This window comes from Hyperolius riggenbachi, chromosome 7, assembly GCF_040937935.1.
Source record: "Hyperolius riggenbachi isolate aHypRig1 chromosome 7, aHypRig1.pri, whole genome shotgun sequence".
NCBI lineage: Eukaryota > Metazoa > Chordata > Amphibia > Anura > Hyperoliidae > Hyperolius > Hyperolius riggenbachi.
Genome location: NC_090652.1, coordinates 296,019,166 through 296,042,745, shown reverse-complemented (window position 1 = coordinate 296,042,745; position 23,580 = coordinate 296,019,166). Strand labels below are relative to the sequence as shown.

The window sequence follows — 23,580 nt, the reverse complement described above, 5'->3', positions numbered from 1 at the left end:
GATCGGCTATTTCCGCCTCTCTCTGTGCTGAGAGCCGCAACAGCGCCCCCGCTGGAGCCAGGAAGGTAAATATAGCAAGCCTTGTCAGGCTTGTTGAGCCAAGATTGCAGGAGACTTCGGGGGAGCCAGCGCTGGATTGCCTGGAGCTACAGGGGAGGGGGAAGCCTCATTGGGACCCTGAAGCTTCCCCCTTCTGAGGTTAGTACCCCCCGGGGTACTTTTTTTTTTGTTACAGAGTCTCTTTAATACTCAAATGTTTTTTACAAAAAAGATCTAAAATTAACAAGTTAACTGCACTATTGATCAGAGCTTCATTTTAATTACCGTACATGTTAGTATAGGTACACTAACACCTTTAAGAGGCACTATAATGACGAGTACTAGAATGCAGTAGATTATTCAGGATACCCACCTTTAATGGTCATTTTACAGGTTTCAACATTAGAAACACTTCCTATATCTATAAATTGCTGTTTATTGGTATGTAGCCACAGCTTCCCACCGATGCTCAGGCTGTTTAGTTATGCAGAATGATTTTACCAGAGAATGCTGGGAGAACAGGCATTATTTTTACTGGCTTCAGAATTCTCAGAAACAGAGCTGCACCTGACAGGACTAAATATATCGCCACCTGTGATAAACAGTTTCTTTGTAAAGTGGACCTGAACTCTTGCACAGGACACAAGGAAAACAGAGTGCGCCCTGTGTGTTTTTAGAGAGAAGAGCTGTCTAATTTCCCCTCATCTGCAAGTCATCACTAGTGTAATTTGATCTCTCAGCTGTGTCAGCACAAAACTCAGCAGTCCTCATTAGACAAAGCTAATATGTAAACACAGGATTTTAACCCCATGTCTGCTTCAGTTAAAGTAGGAAGTAGACACACTGCAGATTTATTGCAGGAGTTCTGTAAGCTGTAACAAAAAAAAAATTCTTTCTATTTTCAAATGCACGTTTCCAGAGTATGCAAAAATTTGCATAGGAACCAAAATTTTCTTGCTCAACCCATGCCAACAAACGGAGCCCTGCCTCAGAACGCTGGACAAGCCAGACTCATCCATACCGATTTCAGGTATTTTCCCCGGGACGAGTCAGGCTCATCCATGATACCACCAGGGAGATTAAAGTGAACCCGGGGTGAGAGAGTTAGGCTGCCATATTTTTTTTTTTTATTCAAGTAATACCAGTTGCCTGGCTATTCTGCTGATCCTTTCCCTCTAATACTTTTAGCCATAGGCCCTGAACAAGCATGCAGCAGATCAGGTGTTTCTGACAGATCTGACAAGATTAGCTGCATGCTTGTTTCTGGGGTGATTCAGACACTACTGCAGCCAAATAGATCGGCAGAGCTGCCAGGCAACTGGTATTGTTTAACAGGAGATGGATATGGCAGCCTCTATATCAATCTCAAACCGGGTTCACTTTAAAGAGCCCACATTTGCTGTCTAATGACTTTAGTCCTGTAGGGAATCTTGTCTTTGAACAGTGAAGTATTACATGTGATAATATGACCCTGGGCTGTGACATCACTGTTCAGTGTGTTCCTCCTCCAATGACAGGGCGGCACCATCCCGCGGCCGCGCTTCCTGCAGAGGACCATCCTGGAACTGGGAATAGGGACGTTCAGAGATGTGGCCACTGTCCTTGATACATCCACCGTGTACAACGCTCTGGACATCTTTGTAGAGAGAAGAGTGTCAGCTCTGCCGGTAGTGAATGAGGCTGGTAAGTGTCAGATAATGCATATTTTACTGGTCTCTAATGTGTCCTATAAGGAATGAGAGAGTATGTATTGTCTGTCTCCAGAGAGCCAGATGTGCCTCCAGTATTAGGTATCCCCCTCCCCAGTATAGATAGCCAGATGTGCCCCCAGTATTAGGTAGTCCCCCTCCCCAGTATTGATAGCCAGATGTGCCCCCAGTATTAGGTATCCCCTCCCCAGTATAGATAGCCAGATGTGCCCCCAGTATTAGGTATCCCCTCCCCAGTATAGATAGCCAGATGTGCCCCCAGTATTAGGTAGTCCCCCTCCCCAGTATAGATAGCCAGATGTGCCCCCAGTATTAGGTATCCCCTCCCCAGTATAGATAGCCAGATGTGCCCCCAGTATTAAGTAGTCCCCCTCCCCAGTATTGATAGCCAGATGTGCCCCCAGTGTTAGGTATCCCCTCCCCAGTATAGATAGCCAGATGTGCCCCCAGTATTAGGTATCCCCTCCCCAGTATAGATAGCCAGATGTGCCCCCAGTATTAGGTAGTCCCCCTCCCCAGTATTGATAGCCAGATGTGCCCCCAGTATTAGGTAGTCCCCCTCTCCAGTATAGTCAAATGTGCCCCCAGTATTAGGCAGCCCCTCCAACTCAGTATAGATGGCCAGATGTGCCCCCCCCCCATTAGGTAGCCCTCCTCCCCAGTATAGATGGCCAGATGTGCCCCCAGTATTAGCACCCCCTCCCCAGTATAGATGGCCAGATGTGCCCCCAGTATTTGGCAGCCCCCTACACCAGTATAGATGACCAGATGTGCCCCCAGTATTAGGTAGCCCCCTACACCAGTATAGCTAGCCAGATATGCCCTCTTTATTAGGTAGCCCTCCTCCCCAGTATAGCTAGCCAGATGTGCCCCCAGTATTAGTACCCCCTGCCCAGTATAGATGGCCAGATGTGCCCCCAGTATTAGCACCCCCTCCCCAGTATAGATGGCCAGATGTGCCCCCAGTATTAGGTAGCCCCTCTCCCCAATATACAGTGGTGTGAAAAACTATTTGCCCCCTTCCTGATTTCTTATTCTTTTGCATGTTTGTCACACTTAAATGTTTCTGCTCATCAAAAACCGTTAACTATTAGTCAAAGATAACATAATTGAACACAAAATGCAGTTTTAAATGATGGTTTTTATTATTTAGTGAGAAAAAAAACTCCAAATCTACATGGCCCTGTGTGAAAAAGTGATTGCCCCCCCTTGTTAAAAAGTAACTTAACTGTGGTTTATCACACCTGAGTTCAATTTCTGTAGTCACCCCCAGGCCTGATTACTGCCACACCTGTTTCAATCAAGAATCACTTAAATAGGAGCTATCTGACACAGAGAAGTAGACCAAAAGCACCTCAAAAGCTAGACATCATGCCAAGATCCAAAGAAATTCAGGAACAAATGAGAACAAAAGTACTGTAATTGAGATCTATCAGTCTGGTAAAGGTTATAAGCCGCATCTACACGCGTAGATGCGGCCGCGATGCTCCTTATCAATCGAGCCGCTGATGCGGCTCGATTGATAAGATCCGGCAGGACGGATCTTCGCACCGCCGATTCCCTGCTCGATCCCCGCGAGGGGACAATGGCAGGGAATCATGCGGGAGATAAGCGGCGCCGGCGGGGACAAACGGGCACGAGCGGGGAATCGAATGCGGCGCACGCGCGGCGAGCGGGGACGCGGCGGGCACGCGGAAGAGGCGATCCGGCGGCTAATCGAGCCGCCGGATCGCTTCAATGTCCCATGGTGTAGATGGGGCTATAAAGCCATTTCTAAAACTTTGGGACTCCAGCGAACCACAGTGTGAGCCATTATCCACAAATGGCAAAAACATGGAACAGTGATGAACCTTCCCAGGAGTGGCCGGCCGACCAAAATTACCCCAAGAGCGCAGAGAAAACTCATCCGTGAGGCCACAAAAGACCCCAGGACAACATCTAAAGAACTGCAGGCCTCACTTGCATCAATTAAGGTCAGTGTTCACGACTCCACCATAAGAAAGAGACTGGGCAAAAACGGCCTGCATGGCAGATATCCAAGGCGCAAACCACTTTTAAGCAAAAAGAACATTAAGGCTCGTCTCAATTTTGCTAAAAAACATCTCAATGATTGCCAAGACTTTTGGGACAATAACTTGTGGACCAGGAGTGGCCGGCCGACCAAAATTACCCCAAGAGCGCAGAGAAAACTCATCCGAGAGGCCACAAAAGACCCCAGGACAACATCTAAAGAACTACAGGCCTCACTTGCATCAATTAAGGTCAGTGTTCACGACTCCACCATAAGAAAGAGACAGATAGGGCCAGAAGCTGGAGCTAGCGTAGTGCGGAGGGCCCGGCCATGATGAGGTAGCCGTCCTTCCCCGGGTAGCGCTAGGTAGCTGGGTTAGTGGGTAGTCGCCCAGGTCTGGTGGGGCAGGGCAGGGGTTAATTGGGGCAGGGGGCGGGCAGTGCAGCGCTGGGAGGCGTAGGCGGATTTTCCCGGGTCAGGCGGCGGATGCAGGGGGGCGGGCACTTCCGGCTTGGAGCAGCGTGATGGAAGAAGCTGCTTGCCGGACGCCCGCCTGTGTCCCTGTAACTATGGCGGAATTAGACTTGCTGGTGGCCAGGATCCGGGCAGAAGCGGTATCAAGGGGCCCCTCGTGGGTCCAGGTCCAGCTGGCAGCGATGGGAGCGGGCACAGCGGCGGAGGCTGCGGCGGCCAGCGAGCCACCCGCGGCTGCGGCACCCAGCGCTCCACCCGTGCAAGCAGGTGAGGGGAGAAGCGAGGAGAGGAGGCAGTCCAGGCCCCCGGATAGACTCAGCCCAGAGCTCCATGCCGGGCCCCGGCGCCGCTCAGGGAGCCCCTCCAGGGACCCTCCGCCTCCCCCTGCAAAACGTTTGTCTAAGGGCAAGGGGGCTGGCGGGAGGAATCCCAACCAACGGCAAGAGGCAGCAGGAGAGGGGCCATCCAGCGCGGCCAGCTCCTCACATTCACAGCAGGCGAGAGGTGGTGCGGCCCTTAGTCCCCGCGCTGCGCGGCAGACTAAGCGGGCCCAACGGAAGGACTCCAATCCCACGGGTGCCGCCCTTCCCCCCGCGGCGGCGACCCATTAAGCGCACGGTGGAAGCAGGAGCTCCACCAGCAAGGGCAAGTCGGGAGGATCCAGCAGGCAGAAGGGCAAGTCGGGCAGAGGTGATCAGCGGCCACAGACTCAGCATGTACAGCACGGCAGGGGCCCCACAGCGGAAAACGGCTCTGACTCCGAGGTGGATTCCGCAGAGGATGGTGATGATGTCGCAGCGGGTGGATCCGGAGTGACGGCTGGCAGGGACATGCGTCCGGAGCAGCCAGGTGAGGCCAATCTAGCTGCGGTTAATGCCTTAGCCACTTTATTGTTGGGGATTTGTGGGGGAAGACAGGGTGGGGCTGGTAGCCTAGCAACGTCAGCGGGGTCGCAGTTAGCGCAGGTGCAGCCTTCACCTCCCATGCCGGCGGTGGCGTCGGGGTTGTTACCAATGGGAACGCCCCTCTCACCGGTCTGGGCTTGGTCTTTGGCACCCCCGGGAGCGGCCCCTCATGTGGGGCTGGTACATGGAGGGGCGCAAGGGGTAGGTTTGGCCGCATAAGGGGTGGTTCAGGTGGCTCCACCCGCGGCGTTGAGTTTAAGCAGTGTCCAGGCGGAGGTGGCGGTGCAGACGGAAGGGGCAGCCAGCGGCTCTTCTGTTGATGGGGGGGCAGGCCAGGTGCGACTGGCAGATGCGTCGCATGCGGAACTGTATGTTTGTTTCAATGGCCTTCTCGGTTCTCATTTGAAGCAGGAAGTGAAGGAGCGAATCTGGAGGGGCGAATATATTGAGATATTTTCGCTCCTCCAGCTGGAGAAGTTCAATCTGGATAAGGGTAAGCCGGACGAGAAGAAGAGGGAGGAGGAACGGCACTATAGATTGATACCCCGGACCTTCCAGAACTGGTTCCAGGCTTTTTCGATCCTGGCAAGCGTGACAGGGGAAAAGCAGCCTGAGCATTGCACAGCGCTGTTTGGTTACATGGACTCGATCGGGGAGGCCTACCGGTCGTACGGGGGGGAATGCCTGGCTGCGGTACGACGAGCAGTTTAGACAGACGAAGGCGGTACGGCCGGAGGTTCGGTGGGACCATAAGGATATCACCTTGTGGATGCGTTTGATGATCCCGGCAAGGGCCTCTCAGTCCTTTCCCGCAACTGCCGGAGGGTCGGCCCCTGCCGGCCAGCCGGCGACCCGTGGAAAGGGTACCTGTTGGCAATATAATGATGGAGCCTGTCGTTTTGGCCAGTCCTGCCGGTTCAAGCATGAGTGCTCCCATTGCGGAGGCTCACATGCGGCTTCCAGATGTTATAAGCAGCGAAGGGCGAAGTCGGGGGATTCTGCGCGAAAAAGGGACGACGCCAGTGAAGGGGGCGGAGATGGCACAGTTTCTAAGTAGGTATCCCGACCACGAGGCGGCAGAGTTCCTGAGGGCAGGTTTTGAGGAGGGGTTCCGGATTCCCAGTAGTTGTTCGTTGCAGTCGGTCCCCCCTTTTAGGAACTTGAAGTCCGCCTATGAGTTGCCGGGTGTCGTGGACAAGAAGTTGGCTAAGGAGGTGGCAGTGGGTCGATTGGCGGGCCCGTTCCCTTCTCGCCCTCTGGTTGATCTGATCGTGTCACCGCTGGGCGTGGTTCCTAAAAAAGAACCGGGATCGTTCCGCCGAATCCACCACTTGTCTTTTCCTCGCGGTTCATCTGTCAATGATGGATTGTCGGGTGACGATGCATCGGTGGTGTACACCTCATTCGATGCAGCTTTAAGTTGGGTCAGGCGGTTGGGTCAAGGGGCGTTACTGGCAAAAACTGATATCGAGTCAGCTTTTAGGTTACTGCCGGTTCATCCTTCAAGTTTCCGTTTGTTGGGTTGTTTTTGGAAAGGAGAGTACTTTGTGGATAGGTGTCTGCCCATGGGGTGCTCCATTTCCTGTGCTTATTTCGAGCGGTTTAGCACTTTTTTGGAATGGGTAGTGAAGGATAGGTCGAGCGTGCAGTCAATTATACACTACCTCGACGATTTTTTGTTCATGGGTGCAGCAGACTCTCCTGATTGTGCGTACGCATTGGCGACTATGCGGCACATATGTGAGCGCTTCGGGGTCCCACTCGCTGAAGAAAAGACGGAGGGCCCCGGCACGGCGTTAAAATTCTTGGGCATTACTATAGACACCGTTGCTATGGAATGCAGCTTGCCAGCTGATAAGGTGGTGAACCTCAAGAATTCCATTTCATTGGCAATCCGTAGCAGGAAGATGACTTTGAGGGAGGTGCAGTCTATGCTGAGCAAGTTGAATTTCGCCTGCAGAATCATGCCCATGGGGCGTATTTTCTGCAGGCGCCTGGCAATGGCGACCGCAGGAGTGTCAGCGCCACACCACCGGATTCGGTTAACTGCGGACATCAAGGCAGACCTACAGGTGTGGTTGATTTTCTTGACTAATTTCAATTGCAAGTCGCTGTGGATGCAAGACACGGTGAGCAATGCGGAGTTAGAGCTGTTTACTGATGCGGCGGGCTCCCATGGTTTTGGTGCCTTTTTCGCGGGCCAATGGTGCGCAGTTCCCTGGGACACATCCTGGGTGGAGGCGGGTTTTACGTCCAACCTGGTGCTGTTGGAGTTATTCCCCATAGTAGTGGCGGTACAGATTTGGGGAAGGCAGCTGGCCAACAAGCGGGTGAGGTTCAACTGCGACAACATGGGTGTGGTATTGGCAGTGAACAGCTGTTCGGCATCATCCCCCCCGGTGATAAGTCTGATGCGGCAACTGGTGTTGGATTGTTTGCGGTTTAATATTTACTTGTTTGCTGTGCATTTACCCGGGGTCGACAATGTCATTGCTGATGCACTTTCTCGATTCCAGTGGGACAGATTCCGGGCTGCGGTTCCCACGGCGGAAGAACGTGGGGTTCCTTGCCCGTCCGCGGCGTGGAGGATTCCTTTCGAGCGGTATCCTGTATGATTGGGAGATCCATATCGGAGTCCTCAGCGGCAGCGTACACGTTAGTGTGGAATGCGTAGGACACTTTGATGTTGCAAGCAGGAGGTTGTGCTTCGGATGAAGAACAGCTATGTTTGTTGCTGTATTTCTTGGGGAATAATTTTGTAGAGGGTATCTCGGCATCGGCAGTGGCTAAGAAGTTATCGGCTCTGGCTTTTTGGTTCAAGGTCAGGGGGCTCCTAGATGTAACTAAAGATTTCCGGGTGAGGCAGGCTCTTAGGGGTTACCGGTCTGGGGCGGTTCGCAGGGAGGCCAGGCGCCCGGTTACGTTTGAATTGCTGGGTAGGCTGGTGGGAGTACTGCCGGGCTTATGTTCCTCCAGTTATGAGTGCGGTCTATTTCAGACCGTTTTCGTACTGGCTTTTTTCGGGGCCTTTAGAAAAGGGGAGCTAGTTAGCCGCAACAAAGCGGGAGTGGGAGGCATCCTTGCAGAGCACATCTCCATCCAGGCTGATACGGTCGTCATTTATTTGCCACGCTCAAAAACCGACCAGGCAGGCAGGGGTCGGGCTATCACCCTGTTTCAGATCGGTGGCCCGTTATGCCCTCATTATAACATCCAGAGTTTTGGGGCGGCCCGCCCCTCTCAGGCTCAGGTGTTTTTGGTGCACCGGGACGGCTCGGCTTTGTCTCGTTTTCAATTTGTAGCGTTGTTTCGGAAAGGTTTAGGCCAACTCGGCCTCCCTTTTCTGGAGTTTGCCTCCCACTCTTTTCGGATTGGTGCGGCTACGGAGGCGTCACGTTGGGGGTTGAGCGAGGGGGTCATAAAGCAGATCGGGTGCTGGGAGTCGGCCCGCTTCAAGTCATACATTAGGCCCCATTTAGTGTAGGTGAGGGTGGGGGTAGCTGGGTCTAGGGCAATTGCTGTTAGTTTGTTCTCTCTTGTTGCAGGTCCGCAGGTCATCGTCTGGATTGTGGGACACTCCTACGTTAGTAGGGGGGCGAGAAGGGCCGATGTGAGGCCCGAGGGCCGCCAGCTTGGCTTCCCTAGGGAGCAGGTACGTATCCGGTGGATAGGTTTCCCTGGGATGGTTTGGCCCGGCCTTTTGCCGGAACTTCACAAGTTGGCACGCATTGATAGAGCCCCCGACATCCTCGTGTTGCACGTTGGGGGGAACGATCTGGCGGCTAGATCTACCAGAATCGTTATAAAGGAGATCAAATTTGATTTTTTGAGGGTTCGGTCCCTGTTTCCCGAGACCATTGTAGTTTGGTCAGACATTGTGGCTCGGGAATATTGGAGGTTGGCTAACTCGGTCCAAAAGGTTAATAAAGCTAGGATAAAATTGAACAAAGAGGTGGCCAGGTTCTTTATCAGGAATGGGGGGTTGGCTATTCGTCATTTCGAACTGGAGGAGGACATTGGTTTGTTCCTTAGAAGGGACGGGGTGCATCTTAATGACATTGGGATGGACTTGTGGGCCCTAGGTATCGAAGAGGGGATACAAAGAGCTTTGAGGTTGGGGGCCTCAAGGTTATAAGGGGTCATGCCCTTTCGTGGTGGAGGGGTAAAAAGGGGCTCCGGAGGTCGGTTTCTTGGGAAAGAGATTTGTCGCGGGACAAATCCGGCGGTTTTAACGGAGTGAAGAGAGACGACTTTGGGGCATGCAGCTGTCCCCGAGCCGAGTTCCGCGGCTGGGGGCCGGTACAAGGCTGCATGTCACACGGGTGTTATGACAGATTTTCGGTGCCTCCGGACCCCTTACCCCAGCTCTTTGTGAATGCTGTTTTGGTTATGATGGTTATTTGTTTGTTTTGGAACATTGTTAATTGGCTGAATAAAGAAAGGGGCTGCTATGGCCTTAAATTAATCCAATGCCAAGTAGTCCGTGTCCATTATTTTAATAGGTTAAGAGGGGATGGAGAATGGGGGGTGGTGGTGGTTGGCGGTTTAAGGGGGGTAGGCTTACCATTATCAAGATAGGGCCAGAAGCTGGAGCTAGCGTAGTGCGGAGGGCCCGGCCATGATGAGGTAGCCGTCCTTCCCCGGGTAGCGCTAGGTAGCTGGGTTAGTGGGTAGTCGCCCAGGTCTGGTGGGGCAGGGCAGGGGTTAATTGGGGCAGGGGGCGGGCAGTGCAGCGCTGGGAGGCGTAGGCGGATTTTCCCGGGTCAGGCGGCGGATGCAGGGGGGCGGGCACTTCCGGCTTGGAGCAGCGTGATGGAAGAAGCTCCCACCCTCCCTCCCTTATTTTCTGTTTGTGTGTGGTATGTCTGTGTTTGTCATTGCAGCCGGAGGGGTAAAAAGGGGCTCCGGAGGTCGGTTTCTTGGGAAAGAGATTTGTCGCGGGACAAATCCGGCGGTTTTAACGGAGTGAAGAGAGACGACTTTGGGGCATGCAGCTGTCCTCGAGCCGAGTTCCGCGGCTGGGGGCCGGTACAAGGCTGCATGTCACACGGGTGTTATGACAGACAGATTTTCGGTGCCTCCGGACCCCTTACCCCAGCTCTTTGTGAATGCTGTTTTGGTTATGATGGTTATTTGTTTGTTTTGGAACATTGTTAATTGGCTGAATAAAGAAAGGGGCTGCTATGGCCTTAAATTAATCCAATGCCAAGTAGTCCGTGTCCATTATTTTAATAGGTTAAGAGGGGATGGAGAATGGGGGGTGGTGGTGGTTGGCGGTTTAAGGGGGGTAGGCTTACCATTATCATGGGCAAAAACGGCCTGCATGGCAGATATCCAAGGCGCAAACCACTTTTAAGCAAAAAGAACATTATGGCTCATCTCAATTTTGCTAAAAAACATCTCAATGATTGCCAAGACTTTTGGGACAATACCTTGTGGACCGACGAGACAAAAGTTGAACTTTTTGGAAGGTGCGTGTCCCGTTACATCTGGCATAGAAGTAGCACAGCATTTCAGCAAAAGAACAACATACCAACAGTAAAATATGGTGGTGGTAGTGTGATGGTCTGGGGTTGTTTTGCTGCTTCAGGACCTGGAAGGCTTGCTGTGATAGATAGAACCATGAATTCTACTGTCTACCAAAAAATCCTGAAGGAGAATGTTCGGCCATCTGTTCGTCAACTCAAGCTGAAGCGATCTTGGGTGCTGCAGCAGGACAATGACCCAAAACACACCAGCAAATCCACCTCTGAATGTCTGAAGAAAAACAAAATGAAGACTTTGGAGTGGCCTAGTCAAAGTCCAGACCTGAATCATATTGAGATGTTGTGGCATGACCTTAAAAAGCGGTTCATGCTAGAAAACCCTCAAATAAAGCTGAATTACAACAATTCTGCAAAGATGAGTGGGCCAAAATTCCTCCAGAGCGCTGTAAAAGACTCGTTGCAAGTTATCGCAAATGCTTGATTGCAGTTATTGCTGCTAAGGGTGGCCCAACCAGTTATTAGGTTCAGGGGGCAATTTCTTTTTTACACAGGGCCATGTAGGTTTTGAGTTTTTTTTCTCACTAAATAATAAAAACCATCATTTAAAACTGCATTTTGTGTTCAATTATGTTATCTTTGACTAATAGTTAACGGTTTTTGATGAGCAGAAACATTTAAGTGTGACAAACATGCAAAAGAATAGGAAATCAGGAAGGGGGCAAATAGTTTTTCACACCACTGTAGATAGCCAACTGTGTCCCCAGTGTTAGCACCCCCCTCCCCAGTATAGATGGCCAGATGTGCCTTCAGTATTAGCACCCCCTCCCCAGTATAGATGGCCAGATGTGCCTTCAGTATTAGCACCCCCTCCCCAGTATAGATGGCCAGATGTGCCTTCAGTATTAGCACCCCCTCCCCAGTATAGATGGCCAGATGTGTCCCCAGTATTAGCACCCCCTCCCCAGTATAGATGGCCAGATGTGTCCCCAGTGTTAGCACCCCCTCCCCAGTATAGATGGCCAGATGTGCCCCCAGTGTTAGCACCCCCTCCCCAGTATAGATGGCCAGATGTGCCTTCAGTATTAGCACCCCCTCCCCAGTATAGATGGCCAGATGTGCCCCCAGTATTAGCACCCCCTCCCCAGTATAGATGGCCAGATGTGCCCCCAGTATTAGCACCCCCCTCCCCAGTATAGATGGCCAGATGTGTCCCCAGAATTAGGTAGCCTCCTTCCCACATCATACTGACTTTACATGCACAGATCCTGGAAGCCACTAGGAGCAATAGGAAAGCTGCTACACGTCGCTGGTGGCTTGGTAAGTATTTTAAATGAAACAACATTTAAAAAAAAAAAAAAAAAAACAGTCCCAGCTATCCCTCAAGCATGCCAGTTAGTTGAGACTTCCGGTTGCCTCAGTTCCGGATAACGGGGAATGTACACAGTTCCTCGCAAGCACTATGCTGCTATAGAGGCAATTGCCTATCTGGCATGTGCCTAAAGTAGCCAGATAGAATGCCATGTAATGCAGAGGATGCAGCTGAAGTATCCCTGGCAGGCTGTGTCCTTTGAGCCCTGCTATAGATAGATCGGCAGAGTCATCAAGACAAGGGGGCCGGATAAGATTCTTCCTCTCCGGGCTGGAAGCATTCCGCTGCTGTTCAGTGACGGTCCCTAGCTGGCGAGTAGGTCTGATATTCCGCAGGTGGAATTTCAACAATCGTACGCCACGGTAGAACAATCCCACCCAGAAGATCATTTATAGAACACTGCAGCGAGGCGGCCTCCCCTTTCATTAGGTCACTTCTCACCACTGAGGCGGCAGGATTTCTCACGTGCCTCACGCCGCCTCTGGACCTCATTCTTTAAATAAATCTGACGCTTGGCACTCTTAGGAATCTTTAAACGCAATTTAAAAGTTCACCTCGTCAGACATGCCTACAATCCGACCGAAGTCATGCTAGCCGGCTACTGACTCACTATTGTTCTGTCCTAAGCTATGCAGTATGATGCTCTACCAGCTTATTTACAGCTTACAGACTACCCTTACCCCGGCACGAATTTATACTGTGTGCACCTAGGCCATCTGTCTTGTGCTGCCCCTTCCATATGTCACCCCTCTTCCACGTTCAGCACTCTCCCTCTTTCATTAACCCAGGCATGTACAGTTCCCCATGTGCGGCAGCCCCCCTCCCCCCACGTCAGTGGCAAAGCTAGAGATCATGGGGCCCCATAGCAAAACTTTCATGGGGCCCTCAGATGTAGCCACTCTTAAAGAGGAACTGTCGGGCATAAAATAAAAAATAAATTCTTTCTTTTTATCTGGTAAACAAGTAAGAAGGATGCTAATCAGGCAATCCAAAAGTTAAAATCTATGTTACTTTTCTTGTTTATAAATGATCATTCCCCAGTTTACCTGACTCTTATTTGGTACGTTGCCGCACAAAGGAAGTTGCAGGGCATGCTGGGTTGTCCTTTTTTGCTTCTGTACATTAGTTAAGTCTGAGGGGAAATAAAGAAGCAAAAAAAGACAACCCAGCATGCCCTGCAACTTCCTTTGTGCGGCAATGTACCAAATAAGAGTCAGGTAAACTGGGGAATTATCATTTATAAACAAGAAATGTAAGAGATTTTAACTTTTGGATTGCCTGGTTAGCATCTGTATTACTTGTTTACCAGATAAAAATAAAGAATTTGTTTTTGATTTTATGCCCAACAGTTACACTTTAAGCAATGCCACCTGTCCCTACCTTGTAGATATGAGTTAATTGGGCAATTTACATCGTCATGCAATCATCACTAAATATAGTCCATGGGCACTGAGACAAAGTCAGAGGGTGAAGGAACTCAAGACAGTTAATGGTGAATACATTAAGTACCACCTGGGCCCCCTATGCTCCAGGGCCCCATAGCACATGCTATGGCTATTGCTACGCCCCTGCCCCACATTGTAATTGAGCCGTCACTATATGTCACAGTTGCCTGTTATGTGCAACCACTTATTCCATAAATATATATTCGTTCCTCTTGTCCATGCGCAGCAACTGGCCTTTTCTGTGTTCAGTGCACTTGTTCTACTCACTGCCTCTATCCCTTCTATGGCAACAGCCTCTCCCTAAATTTGCAGACTGGCTTTACCCTGCAGACCATTTAAATAGCGAGGTGCTGCTAGGGGCTTTGCTTCCCCTTGTGTTTGTATTCTATATATACAGTATATAGGCTTTTACTGTTGTTTGCGCAAATGCCACGCTCAATCGGTCATTTCTCTTCATCTCATTTCATCCTGGATGCTACATGCAGCATCCAGGATCGACAAACCGATTCTGTGTCCCCCAACGGGGGTCATAAGAATGCATTTGTTGAATGATGAAGTGCCGCCGAAGGTTGACAAATACTTTAGCTGACAAGCATTTGAAGGAGATGCCGGGATGTTGCTTCAGACGCCGCCTGAACCAGCTCCAAGTGGCCTTACATGTCTGTGTTATATAATCTAAACAGTGAGGACAAATATCAGACAATACATGAACTAGTAAGTCCTGTTTGTGATCAAATCTGTTCCTAGAGAGATCCAGACTCAACAAGCCATTCAGTAATAAATGATCTGTCAGTAGCTATTTACTCAGGCCTAACGTGAAATGTAATGATTGCAGGTAGGTTGTATCGACAACAAAAAACCTCTCTGTGACATCATCATCAGGTTTGTGTGCGCTGCGGGCAGAAAAAGCCATTATGCCTAAATGGATCTGCATTAGGGATGGTCAGTAAGATGATAGAGGTAAATGTAAACAGATTGGAATTTGACTAATGAAATTCAGTATTTCATTGGTTCTTTTCCAAGCTGCATTAATTTGCATAAACTAGTAGTTGCTGGGAGTCTGATCTCAATACTTCCTTTTTAAAACGACAGTGGGGAAAAATCCTACTCTTTGCTCATAAAGCGTCGATCTCATCAAGTAGTCAGGAGGCTGGATATAAAGTTTTCACCTGTTAATACCTTACTCCATCGAGACTACACACACCCATTAGGGCAGCCCCCTCCTTCAACATCTTCAAGAAAGCCCTCAAAACTCACCTTTTCACTCTGGCCTACTACCCCTCACAATTGCTCTAAAGTTTAACCCACAGCTGAACTCTGGTGTCCTACCTCTCGTGTCCCTACCTCTCCCTCTAGATTGTAAGCCTTTGGGCAGGGTCCTCCTCCTTTTGTGTCCTACCTGATCATGCACCTCCATTACTGTGAACCCATGCTACCGTATGCATCTGAGTGAACCTAACTTGCCTAATCTCCATGCTCCATCCAGTGATTGACTAAGCATTACCTTGTATTCATACTGTGCTGCATGATCTGATCTTTCTTGTATTCAGGTATTGTCATTTTGCTGTATGTCACCCCTAAATATTGTATGTATCCCTATTTATTGTCTAGCGCGGCGTAATATGTTGGCGCTTTATAAATACAATAAATAAATAATAAATAAATAAATGTACCCAACTTCATCTCTGCTCTGCTGGAGACCTTAGTACTCTGCTGCACATTTTTTGGTCCTGCCTTAATCTCACTGGCGAGAAGTGCGTACTCAAATGCAGGTATTGACAGGTTTTCTTCCACCTGACTCCCCGGAGTTCCTTTTACTTCACCACAACACATGGTCCATCAAAAAATATAAAAAATTGCTTACAAGACACCTGGTTAATGCGACTTAAGTGCTCATAGCTAGGAGGTGGAAGTCACAGGAGACACCTGATATACGAGACTGGCTCAAAGAGGTGGACAGAATTTGTCGCCTAGAAGACTTGACTGCCACCATACATGATAGGGGAAAACAATTCTGAAAAACATGGTTTTGGTGGCTCGAATACAAAGATTCACCCCAATATGCCACTCTGGTTTCTGGCTAGGTTGATTGGTCACCCAAGAGAGATAGAATAATGAGGCCCACTCATCCTCCCCTAGCAATCTACTAATTAAACCTGGATGTCTCCTGGATTATGCCCTGTGCACCCTCCCATCCCAGTAGCGGCCTTTTCTTCTCTCTTTCTTCTTTCTTTTCTTTCTCCTCATCTTATGTGTTACTTTTGAAATGGTCCAGTGACTTCTTTCTCTCTCCGTAATCGTACGTTAATGGAAGAGTCGTCAATTGATTACTATAGCAGGTGCTCAGTTCGGTTGTATGATTCCTATGGGTGCCAGGTTAATAAGCATATTCAAGTCTAGATGGCTCCTGTATAAACATAACATGACTATATGTAAACATGCTATTTTGATTTCACCGTGACTTGATATATTGCAAAATGTAATTGGTCCCATTGGCAGTTCTATGTGTAAGCTGCTGGACGGCACTGGCTAGCTGTCCAGTTTATATTGTTAAACTTATCATTAGGATCTACAAGGACACTGTCTGTCTTGTTATGTTATGTCTTCTTTTTGTTGAAATAAAGAATCTTTAAAAAAAAATGGTAGTTGTACGGATTCTGAATGATTATGTTTGTTTAGGCTGAAGTTCCCCTTTAAGGTTCCCATTAATGGAACAATTTTTCACTAAATGTGAACTTTCAATGCGATTTGAATGATTGCAACTAATTGCAAGGCAATTATCGAATGTTCACATTTACTGAACAATTCTTTCTTCAAATTCGATCATAAAATCCAACTTTCGGATCAATTTTCTGCTATTGGCAATCGACCAAAGAATCGTTCCTTATCATAAACAGCGTTTATATGCCTTCATAAACGGCAAATTTTCTATACAATTCGAGCGTAAAAATCACATCGAAAGATCGCATTTGGTGAAAAAATTGTACCGTTAATGGGCACCTTTAGAGACAGAGTAGATGATGCAACATTATACATTTTTCATTCTTTTTAAATGTTTTTCTTGTGTTGTGTTCCTTGTTCATTTTTCAGGACAAGTCGTTGGGCTGTACTCCAGGTTTGATGTCATAGTGAGTATAAAACATTTTTTGGGTTATAATTTTGGGTGTAATGAGGAAGGGTTTAGAAGCCTTGCCATTATTTTATGTCTGTTTTGCTTGTGGCTATGTTGGGAATAGTAGGAAATCTCTGCCAGAGGTCTCATCTCTTTCGCACTGTACATTCAAGCGGAGATGCGCACGCATCAGTGCGCGCAATTTCCTCCTGCAAAACCCCACCCCAGGACTTGACGCCTTTCGGCGTTAGGTGGTCTTGGGGCTGCCACCTTCCCGACGCCTATCAGCGTTAGGCGGTCGGGAAGGGGTTAAGAAGTTTTTTTAGAGATGTTGCAAACCTCAAATTTTGGGTTTGTGAACGTGAACTTCCGCAAATGTTTGCGAATATGCGAACCGCCATAGACTTCAATGGGCAGGCGAATTTTAAAACCTACAGGGACTCTTTCTGGCCACAAAAGTGATGGCAAAGTTGTTTTAAGGGGTCTAACACCTGGACTGTGGCATGCCGGAGAGGGATCCATGCCAAAAGTCCCACCAAAAATTACGGAGTTGACGCAGAGCCTGGTTTTAAGCCCTAAAGGGCCGAAATCACAGTACATTCCTACAAATAATGCACTGGAGTGGTACTGTGCCTGCAACTTAAATGTGGCCACAAAAGCAGTAGTGTGCACAGCTCTGGGTATCAGTGGCCCGTGGAGTGTCACACACAGAAAAATGCAATAGTTCTATCGGAATACAGTGAAAACAAAGCATTGGAGTGGTACTGTGCCTGCAATTTAATGTGGCCACAATAGCAGTAGTATACACAGCTATGGTTGTCAGTGGGCTGTGGAGTGTCACACACAAAGTAAAAAAAACAGGAAACCAATGTACTAGCCCTCAAAAGGACTATTTGGGGTGCGTTCAGTAAGTAGTCAGTGAGGAACAAGAACACAGGCCTAGCTAATGCTTTCCCTACCTATCTGCAGCAAGTCTGACCCTGCTCTCACTAACAGCAGCCAGCAGAGAATTAATCCAATATGGTCACCGCAACTGCTTTTTAATAGGGGTGTGGAGGGGGGGGGGCCAGGAGGCGGTGCTAGCTGATTAGCTGCCATGGGTCTGCTGACTGTGAGGAAAGGGTCAACGTTTAGCTCCATGATGATGTATAGGGGGCGGGTCGAACATGTCAAATATTCGCACTTCACCGAGAAAGCGAACAGCGGAAATTCACAGAGAACTGTCCGCCAGCAAACAGTTTGGGCCATCTCTAGTTGTTTTATGGTAGTCTCCATTATCTTCTTGTCATAGTGTCCTTATGTTATCCGAAATGGGAAGCTTTGTTATTTGCATGCTGTGATAAGCTTGTTACAGTAGCTGAAAAAAAAATCCCACAATCCAGATGGCACTGGGTTAAAAAAACCCAAAGCAAATGAGGGACACATAGAGACCTATTTTAGGAGAAAAAGAGGTTCCCATATATTTTTGGGACACTATTTTTGGGATTTTTTTTGGGGGGGGGATTTTACCACCCCCTTTACACCTTAATTTCAGCTGAATACTTTTAAAGCCGTTTCAGTAGCTACCTGGACTTTTTTTCCTTAGCCGTGTGTAACTGATTGAGAGAGAAAGCTATGTTTGTTTCTAAAGCATATTTATCATGTCCAGAATATTTGCAAGCGTCAGACAGACGGCTGCCGTCAGAGGCCCCATTCTGCTGGAGATTAATGGTGCTGGAGAGAGCTCTGTGACAGCTGCTGTAGCACTTGGGCCGTCCTCATTATATGTTCACTAAACGTAATGAGGCTTGTGCTGTTTGATTTGTGAGCCGAAAAACAACCAGGCTTAAAGCGAACCCGAAGTGAAAATAAACTGATGAGATCAACAATTATATTTAGCCTCCTCCTCCTAAAAATGACTTTTGTTTAGATATCTCATGGTTTTATTTTATATTTAAACATTTACAAAGTAGGCTGAATGTTTCACTGTCTCTAATCAGTGGCAGCCTATTAAGTGTCCCAGAGTTAGAAAAAGGCCAGTAGTTCATGTATTTTATCTCTCCCTGACCTCAGAAGTTGTATTCTGCCAGGAAAACTTTTTTGGGTGTAATTTGCTTATCAGTGAGGATTACTATATTCCGAGGTACCGACAAGACAGAAGCTGTCACTTCCATGCCTAGAAATGAACTCTTTCAGGCAGCAAAATAAGACAAGTGAAATAGTCTAGTTATTTGTGTGCTAGGCACTGTACATACACATGTTTATCTCATCATGTCACATGTCACCTCGGGTACACTTTAAAAACAAGTTGTGTACCTCAAATCCCATTCTTTACCCCACTGATAGGAATGGTCAATGAGATTCAAATAATTCCAAGTTGATATAGAACTATATGTAGAACTAAGGAAAGTTTTTTTATATGCATATGTAAGCAGCTTGAGAACCCCACCCCGGCTTCATTGGACTGGTCCATTTTCAAACTGCCTAAATCTGCATAATATGCGTAGATCTGTATCAACTCTGAATTATTTGCATTGACCATCCCCACCCACTGATCATCTCCCTCCATATAGCGGTAGTATGGTAAGCAGAATATTATTTGCCTACATTGGCCTCAATTCACTAAGCATTAGCGCATTCAGTAATACAGAAAACAGCTGATTTTACTGATCACCTTACCAAATGCCAATTCACTAAACCTATTACTGCACTGAAACGCAAAATTACCGACTTGTGCGGGAAATACCTCAAGTACACAATCACAATTGCGATTCTCACCGTTCTGCCATGACAATGCGTACCATTGGCACTAGCGTCATTGGCCCTTATACAATCCACTTTTTCTTTTAAGAAAACTCCGAATATTTTGACAGCTTTGGGAGTAATGTCTAGTCCGTCAACAAAGTCACCAATTAGATAATTTATTTTCTTTGGTACTTTCTGAATTTATACTCATCTTACATATATATATATTTATTTCAGCATTTGGCGGCACAGAAGATCTATAATAACCTGGACATAACAGTGGGCGAAGCTTTGCGACGGCGCAGTCTGTGCCTGGAAGGCGTCCTGATGTGTTTCCCCCATGAGACGCTGGAGACTGTAATAGACCGTTTAGTAAAAGAGCAGGTAGTGAATAAGATCATGGTATATGGAGGCACGTTAGATGTACAGAGGCGCCAAAAGGTTAAAATATGCTAAAAATGTTTAAAATATTCGGGTGGCGGCAGTGGACCGGCTACTCAGAAATAGACTCGATGCTGTCGCTTAAGATAAAGACAATTTATTCACATACTCCATGAACAGAACCGCAGGTCCACTGCCGCCACCCGAATATTTTAAACATTTTTAGCATATTTTATCCTTTTGGCGCCTTTGTACATCTACTTGTCAAGATATCCACCCTTGGTGGTTGGAAGGGTGACAAACCCTCCTTTCCTTCTGCAGAGAGCGACATCTTAATCCTGAGTGGGGACAGGTCTAATCTCCCCACCTGCCTATATAGTGGTTGCCTAAACGGTAACCCATGTTTGTAAGTATAATACTTACTCCACACTAATTCTCCCTGATCCAATACATACTACACTACATTGGGCTCTCGGTTTCTCTGTTTTATATGGTATATGGAGGGTTCTCTGTACTTAGTGCTGTCCTAGACGTTTAGGGGTGTGAGAGGCGGGTGTCCGCCTCGGGCAGAGAAAGGGGTAAGTTTTTCACAACGACCACTTCCTGCTGTGCTTATTCTCTGCAATGGAGGGCGGAGCACAGAGGGGGGTCCCAGGGAGAGGGAAGGAGGAGTTGGCCCTCCTCCCCGTGCCTGTGTGCCCATTGCTCCCCCCTCCTTCACTGTAATCCACCAGCCTGCCAAAGCTCTTTGGGGATGGGGGAAACGTATACCTGGCTACCTATACTGGGGACACTCATACCTGGCTACTTATACTGGGGGCACCTATATCTGGGGCACAGTTTTTACACCCAAGCCATGGGAGCAATTTAGCCTAGAAACTGCCCTGGTCCTAGATTTGCTGCATGCTTACTTCTGCCCTGCAGTACTGATACCCAATGCTTTACAGTACTGATTTCCAATGCCTACAGTACTGATACCCAGTGCCATTAACCACTTTCTGTTCAGGTGCTTAATCAGATCACCTGCATCACACAATTATTGTCAGGCATTTATGTCCGAACAACAGACGAGGTAAGAGAGCTCTGTTCTACCTGCTGAAATATATACAGTTTTTCTGAACAGAATTAGTTTTGTTATTTTTCTTACAGAAGATTATCTGTTTTTTAACTGCTGCATTTCCTTGTGGGTCAGGTTCACCGGCTGGTGCTAGTGGATGATGAGCTCCGCCCCCGCGGAATTGTTTCGCTGTCGGACATTCTTCAAGCCCTGGTTTTAACCCCCGCAGGTATTGATGCCCTTAATTCCTAACTCTTCGATGGCACTTTCCTATCTTCACCCTGCACCTCCTCCTCCTCCTGTCTCAGGCTCAGGTACGCAGGAACTCAGTGTGAGCTTGGTCTGCACCGCAGAAGCCTGCACTTGGCACCCCAGATCTCTTGTGCCGCCTCCTTTTTGTGCATTGCCTGAGTTTTCCTCTGCTTTCCTTGGAGGTGCGCTGGGCACAGCCGATCGCTCCCACACACACACACGCATGCCATGGTCCTGTCCATTCTAAAGAGTAGTTTACAAAGTGACGTAGGACAAGATATGTGGCTGTTGCATGTCCTGTAGTGTCTCCCGTGAACTAGCAGTCAGAATGTGATTCGGAATATACAGTATCGTGGTCACCGTTTGACCGTTCACCAAGATGTATACGGTGTCACATGCCACATGTTCTGCTTAGGCCTTTTATTATTATTACTAGTAAAAAGGCCCGCTCATTAAAAACGGGCGCTGGGCCATGGCCGCTAACCCCCGCAATGCGCGCACAGACGTGTCCCACTTGCTCATCCCCCACCGCTGTCCTAAGTATATGCACAGAGGGAGATCCTGCTTGCTTGGCAGTTGGGAAAAGCTGTTATTTCCCACAATGCAATGAGGTTCACAGACAGAAAACTGTCAGGTCTGGAAGCAGGGACACACAGGGACAGGACACAAACACAGGTGTTTTATTATATAGGACTAGTCTACCTGAGCCCGTTTAAAAACGGGCTCTAGGTAGTGAAATTACAGCACCACCACCGCCAGTCAGTGCGCGCCCTGCTCCCTGGCCCGACCTCCCGTCCCAACGGCTGTCTGTACTGCGCACATGCGCAGTACTAAAAAAAATACAGACGGACAGAAAGAGAAAGTGGCTGACGCAGGGACAGTTAGATTTTATTGTATAGGATACATTTATAAAGCGCCAACATATTCTATGGTTCTGTACAAAGTGAGAAACAAACATGGGCTACATAATAATGTACCCCAGAGACACAAAAGGGTGAGAGAGCCCCGCCCTTGCGAGCTTACAATCTGAAGGTATGGGGGGGGGGGGGGTAGTAAACAATAATCATACCTAGAGGCTGTGTGTTTTTAGGATATCTAGTAGGTGTGCAATTTGGCCTTAGGTGAAAGGGGGAATGGCCTAAGGTAGAGTGTATGCTCGTCGGAAAAAAGTGAGTTTTGAGGAGCGTTTAAAGATATCAAGATAGGTTGGAGAGTGACGGATGTGTTGTGGAAGAGCATTTCAGAGGAGGGGTGAAGCATGTGTAAAATCTTGTATATGTGAATGTGTTGAGGTGATTATAGAGGAGGACAAAAAAAGGTCATGTCCAGATCTGAGATTGTGGAGAGCTTTGTAGCTTAGAGTTAAGAGTCTGTACTGGATTCTCTGGTTAATTGGCAGCCAATGAAAAGCTTGACAGAGGGAAGCAGCAGAGGAAGAGCAAAAAGAAAGATGAATGAGACGAGCAAGTGAGATCAGTACAGACTGGAGCCAGTCTGTTATGCTCGGTACACACGATACAATTTTCTGACAGATGTATGTGTCAGATCTATTATTTTTAACAGGTCCAATCTAATTTCCATAGAAGTGAACTGAAAATCAGAAATCAGATCGGATCTGACAGTAAATCTGTCAGAAAATTGTATTGTGTGTACCTAGCATTAGCTGGTAGTCCAGTAGTATGTTACAATAGACCAGACGAGATATTATAAAAGCATGTATAAGCATTTTAGTTGTGTCTTGAATGGGGAAAAGTGAGATATGTTTTTGAGTTGGAGATGACAGGAGCATTCCAGCAGTGTGTATTATGTCATTGTCTTGCAAGAGCTGAGACTGAAAAGTCTAGCAACCTGTGTTTGTGTCGTCAGCTTCATCGACAGCCTCTGGAGCGGATCAGGTAGCCGCAAAAACCGCAGGTCCTGTGGGCCGCACTGGCCCACTTTCACTTTTGTGACCTACAGGTCACGACGCTGCACTGAGAGACTGTGTGTCTATTGCAGGGAGGCGGGGAGTGGCAGGGGGCGTGGCCAGGGAGAGAGCGCTGCCCAATGGCAGCTCTGGAAACCCTGCAGGAATGCCCCTGGTGGGCATTTTGAACACCCTGTGTTTACCTCTGACATAGCGACAAATGATGTCGCTGATTTCGGGGGGCTATAGCGTGTGGGGGGGGGGGGGGGGAGAGCGGCGGTTGGGGGACACAGAGGCATGTCATGAGGCAGAGAACATGCCTCTATGTCCCATCTGCCCCCCATCTCCTTACCTCAAGTTCTCTTTAAAGGGACGATCGGTTAATTTCCCATAGGCGCAGAAAACCATACATATAGTACATATATAGTGTGTTTTAGACAGAAGTGATCCTAAAACATAGCAACATGTCCACCACCTTTTTCATTAGTTGTATAGGAACTAGATGGGTTATTTGGGTGCCGCGAAGTGTATGCGATTTGGGCACCGCCATAGGCAGTATTGGGAATAACAACTATAGCTGTACTCACCAAGTAATCTAGGTGCCGACAATAGCCGTAGCCCAAATTACGATATAAGTGGCATAATTCGGCCACTAGCAATAACTGGGGGCCCCAATTATGTCTCTTCCCAAACAATGAGGTTATCAGTAA

At 48.2% G+C, this 23,580-nt stretch overlaps 1 protein-coding gene across 4 annotated transcripts in view; it reads left to right on the top strand.

The window, feature by feature from the left end:
• Positions 1–23,580, top strand: part of PRKAG3 (protein kinase AMP-activated non-catalytic subunit gamma 3) — an 82,454-nt gene that overhangs the window by 47,010 nt on the left and 11,864 nt on the right. For 2 of the 4 annotated variants that reach the window (XR_011022873.1, XR_011022874.1), the window contains exons 9-12: positions 1,557–1,722; positions 16,529–16,566; positions 19,512–19,658; positions 20,848–21,026. Coding sequence is in view for 2 of the 4 variants with exons in the window: in XM_068246003.1 (XP_068102104.1) it covers positions 1,557–1,722; positions 16,529–16,566; positions 19,512–19,658; positions 20,848–20,941 (445 nt within the window). In the remaining 2 variants the exon portion in view is untranslated. The remainder of the gene's footprint in view (positions 1–1,556; positions 1,723–16,528; positions 16,567–19,511; positions 19,659–20,847; positions 21,027–23,580) is intronic. The other 2 variants (XM_068246003.1, XM_068246002.1) reach the window with 1 other exon arrangement.